Below are 7576 nucleotides of genomic sequence, written 5' to 3' on the forward strand. Positions count from 1 at the left end.
ATTATTAGAGTTGTTTTGAGTTAGATTCTTGTGTACATGTTTTGGGTATTTGAATCTAAAGAAAGATTGAGAAAAAAATAGAAATTAATCGAATTAAGGTAAGAAAATGAGTTGAAAAATTCGCCAGGAAAGCCTAGGGAGGAGTTGCTGCGGCATGCCCCAGATGCGCCAGATAGGCTGGGCGGCGCGCCACCAGATAACCTCCGACAACTTCTACTTCTATTTTCTTATGGTGGGAGTGGTATATTATATCATTATACATTTTACTACCTTTGTAGCTCTTGTACCTATTTAGACTAGTTCTTTGGGAGGGTTTTTAGTCAATTGTAAAAAAATATTCTTATATTCGAGTTTCATGTTTATTAATTTGTATTATATTAAACAGATCTCTTGTTATTAATTTTTGCATTGCCAGTTTTCAATTGGATAGTAAGAGTTTTCCTATCTAGGTGTTATAGTAGGTTATCGAATGAGCCGATTGTGACATATATTGACTCAATCATTTCATCCTCCGAATTATTTTCACTTTCATCAATCAATAGAGTTATCTTCCATAGAATAAAATGATTTTTCTAGGTCTACTTAAGCTAATAATGCCGTAGTTATAAATTACAATGAGAAATGGATGAAAGTCTAAATTTTTGAGGATACATGAACGTATATTTTTTTAAAACAAATATTCACCAATACAATATTTTTTTTATACAAGAAGTGAACCAATACAATTTAATATTTCAAGTCTAAGAATGGCAAAATATTAATGAAATTTTAGGTCTAATAATTTGTATGTTATACTATATACCTAGGGTTCAAAATATAAGTAAATAATTCAAAACAGATTGACCGGTTTATGTAATACAGAATTGAAGTTATTCACCCCCGTATTGATAAACCATTAAATCATTAAATATAAAATTTTAAACCAGTTGCCAACTATTAATACGATAATTCAACACTAATAAGCCAATTAACCAAGTTCAAGATTAGCTTATCAATTATAATTCTATTTTAAATAGTCCTATCTTTTAGTATCTGTACCGGTTGTCATGTAATTACAATATCTTCTTTTTAGAAAGAAAAAAAAAACCATATAAAAGAGATATTTTAAGAAATATAATAAATAATAATAATACAGAATAACTTTTTTGTGAAGATTTTATGTGGAGAAAATAAGGAAAATTCTTTATGGTCAAACGTCTACTTAATTGAAGTTATATTTTAAGAAATATAATAATAAATATATATTTATTTTTGAAGATTTGAATAGAGAAAATAAGGAAATTCTTTAAAATATATTTATTTTTGAGTATTATAGAGAAATTAAAGAAAATTCATTAAAATCTATACTCATTTTTCTTCTCTTCTTTTCCTCCATTTTTTTGCAGTCATTCTCTGTATTTTTGCTGAGCTTGTTAAGTGGAATATCGATGATAACCGTAAGTTTTGTTTCTTTACTTATGTATTTACTATTTGAATGAATCATTGCATAAACAATCGATTTTGATGGATACTTGTTCTTTCATGTCTCTGTATTTTTTCTTTTTCTTGTTTGTTGGTTACCTGGTGGCTTGTGTGTGGGTTTTTGAGTTAAGTATATAATTTTACTTTAAGATAAAAGGAAGGTGTTTGATCCTTTGGACTCAAATCATGCATTAGTATTAGCAAATTTTGAGAACATGTCAGTGAAATTTTACTAGTCGAGTCTAGAGAGGATAGAGTGTACATAAGCTGCTATACGTATGTAGAAATACATTTGTCGAACAAGGGGTTCAACTATGTGTACAGTGACTTAATTGATAGAACCTGATAGCATTCCAACATTACCACCTAATTTCTTGAAGGAACTTAGTAAGTTTGATGTTGTTATAGCTAACGATAGGAGCAAGTCTGATAGTTTATTGTGCATATTGGATCAAATATTCCATCCAAAAGTAAATTCATATGAAAATCCATTAATGTCAACGCTAATATGGTAAATCAATTACTTCGCTTTAACTATTCTATGTTCCAAGTATGATGTATTTGATTGTATAACTTTCTTTTATATTAATTATAAATGGTCTATTTGAGTGCAAGCAAGAGTTTGATAAACAAAAAACTGACTTGTAAGAGGTTTACTTATAAGAACATTAAACTTATTTACTCGTTTGGCAAACATCAAAAGTACTTATAAGCCAATATTTTCAAGTAATGCACTTCTCATATGAAGAGTGTTCACTCTATTATGATTTCGGTTAGGTATCAGATTTTTCTTTTTTTACTCTTCAGTTCAACTTAATTTCTTTTTTAATTCACAGGTGTGTTATAAAGAATTTGTTACCCGTGTGTTAGAATAAATTGAAGTGAGAAATGGAGTGTGTTGTTCAAGGAATTATTGAGACTCAAGTAAGTTCCCCCTATCTCTCTTTTTTCTTCTTTTATAATTAGTAAGGTAAGGTATGTTACTTCTAAAAACTGGCCCTGCAGCATTTTGAAAAGATATTGATACTGCTAATCATACCTGCAGCATGTCGAAGCCCTTGAAATTCTGCTTCAAGGGCTTTGTGGTGTGCGTAAACAAGGCTTAAGGATCCATGAATTGTGCCTCAAAAGTGTTCCAAACATAGGTAAGTGAGATTTCTCGTTGAACTGTTAGGTACTAAGAATTAACTTAATGGTCAGGTATGTATTGATGTGATTGAGACAAATGTTTGCAACCATCAATGCATTCGTATGGAGGTTTGCTCGCCTTAGAGTTTTGACATATATAACTGTCTTCGCAGTTGTCTACATATGATCACAATTCACATATTTGTTTAAGACTAATTTCTCCTCTTGGTTAGACAAGAATAAAAAACAAATTATGATCATTCAAATGTAATTGGTAAAATAATGTCTAAAAATCATTTATGGCTTCTCCCATTATTTTCCTTTTCCCCTTTCCTGCTTGTTTTGTCTGTGGGTTATATTGACCATGTGGTCTGTTGCTTACCATTCTCAGGGTCAGTAGAATCAGAAATACGGCTTGTATGTGATCTTGAGAAGCCAGAAGACACATGGTAAGAGATTTGGTTCGTTGTGCGCCTGTCTCTGAGGATACGTGAAGCCTAACATTTTTTATGTGATCAACAATAGGACTGTTAGGCATGTTGGTGGTCCGATGAGAGGTTCTGGCGCTGAAAAAAGCTCATTCTTGGTGAGACCAGTGCAAGAAAGCAAAATAACCAAGAATGCACTAATCTTCTTTAAAAATATTGGCTACAAGCTAGACCACGAGCATCTGAGAGTCGGTTTTGCATTTCATTTCCAAAGAGATGCCCTGATAACTGTAACAGTTTCATCCATCAATAAGATGTTGAAACTTCATGCTATCGATGATGCAGTGCCCGTGACTTCGGGCATTCATCTAGTTGAAGTGACCGCACCAACTTCATCTACAAATTATAATGAAGTTGTCGCGTCTGTATCGTCCTTCTGTGAATATCTTGCACCGTAAGCATCTTTATATTGGTTTGTTGTCCATAATAATAATTGGCTAGTCGTACCTGGTATAATATATTTTATCACTTTTTTCAATGATCATATGTTGCACATAAAAATGATTTTTTTTGTCTTCAGGCTCCTTCATTTGTCAAAACCTGGTGTCTCAACAGGGGTTGTTCCTACCGCTGCTGCAGCTGCTGCATCTCTCATGTCGGATGGTAGAGGCACCAAGTAACTAAAATGTAGTTTTACTCAGTGCCATAATTCTGTCTCAAAAAAACTAAGTTTGTTATCGAGTGACTGCTAAATGGCTGGAGGACTCTTGCTCTCTTTGATCTACAATCGTTTTCTCTTAGGTATTTTATACTTTCCTTGTTGATGTGTTAAGCTCAAAGCACATGAAATGTTTAAATGTTTTTGGTCTGTGATTATTACAGTAAGCTATCTTTTTCAAATATTATATGTATGTAATTGTTGATGATTTAGGAATGTGGATATCCGGATTAAGGCGGAAGTGACTTTTAAATTGTATATGACAAAAATACTTTTAAAATTATGCTAACTAAACAACTTATTAAAGTACTTCACAAAAACTGTACTTAGTCATTAAAAAGTATCCTACTAGAAAAAAAAGGTTAAGATTTCTATAAAATAGAAGAGAATTTGAGAAAAATTATGCTTGATTTGAAGTTTGAACTTTGATAAAATTTGTAGAATGCAAGATTGCGTGTAGCTTACTTTTCATTTTAAAAGTTCTTTGTTTTGTTTGTGAAAATTTCACCTCTTCCAAATGGTAATATCAAACTTCAAACGAGAAGAAATTTTAGTAAATGAAGTATTAGGTAGCAAATACAATATCAAATAAAATGTCTTAAAATCCTCTTTCCAAAGCCACTGAGTTTGCTAATTTTCAAACTTGTATGAGGGAGATATGCCCGTTTGAAGTTGGGTTGTCTAGATAAGGAAAATTATCTGAACTTAAAAGGATATTATGGTCTTTTCAATACCCAATTAATTTATTTAATTTTTTGTAATTAAGTTGGGGTCTAAACTGAATTTTTTCAGTTTAGGCACTCAAAACTCCCCGCTAGTGTTGCAGAGAAAAGAACTCAAGAGGAGAAAAGAGAAGAAAATGTCAAGATTCTTCAAGTTCTTGAGATTTTGGTTGCGGATTACACCAAGGATTTGTTCCTAAGAGGTATGTGAGTTCACGGAGCGTTGAGTTCGTTCACCCACATACAAAATATGTTTACTTCAACGTAAACAACATCCTAAAAAGTTTAAAGTTTGATGTTCTTGATGTGTGTTCTTAAATTTGCTTTCGTTCTTGAATTGGCCTGAGATTGGTAAGTTTCTTGAGATAATTGTGTTGATTATTAGAGTTGTTTTGAGTTAGATTATTGTGTACATGTTTTGGGTAATTGGATCTATAGAAAGATTGAGAAAAAGAATAGAAATTAATCGAATTAAGATCAGAAAAATAGTTGAAAAATTCGTCAGGAAAGCCTAAGGAAAAGTTGCCGCAGCACGCCCCAGATGCGCCAGAGAGGCTGGGAGGCGCGTCACCATTGCGCTTAAAATGGGTCTCTGAACTTTAGGGCTAGCGCGCTGATCCAACACTGCGCTTGGGATGTTTGCCCCAACCCATTTTCACAGTTTAGCCCGTTTTAGTCCTTGCGAAGTGTATAAACACTTCCTATTGATTCTAACTTCGCTGAATGAGTTCTAAACATATATAAATTATCCATAAAGAGGAGTGAAGATCCAAGTCTATAGAGTTTTTAGGGTCATTTCAAAAGTATTTTAAATTTATTTTTTGAACTTGTTTCAAGACTTGAGAGATGAATTGAGTAAGAGTAAGAGTGAAGTTTATTTTCTTCAAAAGATTATATGTGAACTAAGTACTCCGACCCAAAGAGTAAATGCTTTCACATTTAAGAAAGAGAGGAATCATCGATTTCCAAGAGAGCCTTTGAGCTATTTTTTTAGTCATTATTTCAAACCACAGAAAGTCATATTTTATACATATGATTTAAGAATTTAGGGAGTAGCATTGAGAACTGATATGGCAATGAGTTCACAGTAACTCAAGTCTCCATAAATCACATAACCAACGTGTGTAGAAAAAATGATACTTTTTAGATGATAACCTCTGATAACTTCTACTTCTCTTTTCGTATGGTGGGAGATGTATATTATTTCATTATACATTGTACTATCTTAGTAGCTCTTGTACCTGTTTAGATTAGTTCATTGGGAGGATTTTTCGGTTAATTGTAAAAAAGAAAGATTCTTACATTCGAGTTTCATGTTTATGATATAGTATTATATTAAAGAGATCTCTTGTTTATTGATTTCCGCATTGCTTGTTTTAAATTGGATAGCAATAATTCTCCTTTCTAGGTGTTATAGTAGGTGACCGAACGACCCGGTTGTGACAAATTTTGACTCAATCATTTCATCCTCCGATTTATTTCACTTTCACCAATCAATAGAGTTATCTTCAATAGAATAAAATGATTTTTCTAGCTCTACTTAAGCTAATAATTTCGTAGTTATAAATTACAATGAGAAATGGATGAAAGTCTAAATTTTGATGGTGCATGAACGTATATTTTTTTAAAACAAATATTCACCAATACAATATTTTTTATACAAGAAGTGAACCAATACAATTTAATATTTCAAGACTAAAATACAAATCAAATATACATTTTTATATACAAGAAGTGAAGATTCGTCCATTATGATCCAGACTTGCTAACTTGTAGATCCGTAAGAAGTTTAACTCACGAATACGTATCAATTCATATAAAGAGCGGCAAAATATTAATGAAATTTTAGGTCTAATAATATGTACCTTATACTATATAGTAGGATTAAAAATACAAGTAAATAATTCTTAACAGATTGACCGGTTTATATAATACAAAATTAAAGTTATTCACCCTTGTATCGATAAATAATTAAATATAAAATTTTATACTAGTAGCCAACTATTAATACGATAATTCAACACTAATAAGCCAATTAACCAAGTTCAAGATTAGCTTATCAATTATAATTCTATTTTAAATAGCCCTATCTTTTATCATCTATACCGGTTGTTATGAAATTACAATATCTTCTTTTTAGAGATAAGAATGAACAGTATAGAAGAGATATTTTTTTAAAAAATATAATAAATAATAATAATACAGAAATAATTTTTTTGTGAAGATTTTATGTGGAGAAAATAAGCAAATTCTTTATGGTCAAATGCCTACTTAATTGTAGATATATTTAAAAAATATAATAACAAAAAAAATATTTATTTTTGAAGATTTGAATAGAGAAAATAAGGAAATTCTTTAAAATATATTTCTTAAAGATATATTTATTTTCGAATGAATAGAGAAAATAAGGAAATTGTCAGTGTGACATTTCTGTTGTGATAGAATATGTGCCTTCACTTAACAGAACAATGAACCAGGTCCCTTACTACACGAATAAGTATAAACAGAAAGTTAAATGCAGTTTGAACCAACACAACGATTTTAAGTGGAAACCTCCTTGCTTAAGGGAGTAAAACCACGACCTGTTTCACAGGATTTTCAATCGTTTTCACTAATCTTCAAAAGCGAAAGTAAAACACGATTACAACAAATGTGAGAAGAAGTTTTTAATCTCACGTTCAAGCAATAGTCTCTATTACTTAACAAGCCTAAGTAGAAATGAATCTACCCACTAAGCTATCCCACTTAGACAACTTAGAATTTCAACACTTCCCACAGATTCCTTTATAGTTTCAGGAATAGTTTACAATGTAAGAACAAGAGAATATATTCTTAAACAGCTACACTAAATGCTCCAGAGATTTCAGTTGTTCTTAGAATAATTCTGTCGTTTTCTTGGTAATGGCCTTTGCAAGAGTTCTTGAAAAGTTCTTTGTCAAGTTGCAAAAACAACCGATGATATTTAGGAAAGCCCCTTTTATATGGACAAGTCACTTTCCTTAAACTCTTTGCCATTGGTTGGAGAAGTCCCACTTTCTGACGCCGTTGGGAAGAGTGCACCTACTTTCTGTACCTTCTCCAGCTGGCAGTCAACCGGCTCGTCACATTGAGAGCCTGAT

At 31.6% G+C, this 7576-nt stretch overlaps 1 protein-coding gene across 1 annotated transcript; it reads left to right on the top strand.

Annotated features, from left to right (window-relative positions):
* The first annotated feature begins 2349 nt into the window (after window positions 1-2349).
* Window positions 2350-3697, top strand: LOC107014186 (mediator of RNA polymerase II transcription subunit 18-like). The gene is made up of 5 exons (XM_015214038.1): window positions 2350-2385; window positions 2507-2606; window positions 2981-3038; window positions 3115-3471; window positions 3598-3697. Exons 1-5 carry the CDS (start codon window positions 2350-2352, stop codon window positions 3695-3697), a joined length of 651 nt encoding a protein of 216 aa, XP_015069524.1.
* The last annotated feature ends 3879 nt before the right edge of the window (window positions 3698-7576 follow it).

This window comes from Solanum pennellii, chromosome 3 (genome assembly GCF_001406875.1).
Source record: "Solanum pennellii chromosome 3, SPENNV200".
Taxonomy (NCBI): domain Eukaryota; kingdom Viridiplantae; phylum Streptophyta; class Magnoliopsida; order Solanales; family Solanaceae; genus Solanum; species Solanum pennellii.

Excerpts from the sequence above, each read along its gene's own strand:
- LOC107014186 (XM_015214038.1), top strand. The coding sequence starts at position 2,350 with ATGGAGTGTGTTGTTCAAGGAATTATTGAGACTCAA. Across the intron at positions 2,607-2,980 it reads CAAAAGTGTTCCAAACATAG|GGTCAGTAGAATCAGAAATA; the intron begins GTAAGTGAGATT and ends TACCATTCTCAG. Across the intron at positions 3,472-3,597 it reads TTCTGTGAATATCTTGCACC|GCTCCTTCATTTGTCAAAAC; the intron begins GTAAGCATCTTT and ends TTTTGTCTTCAG.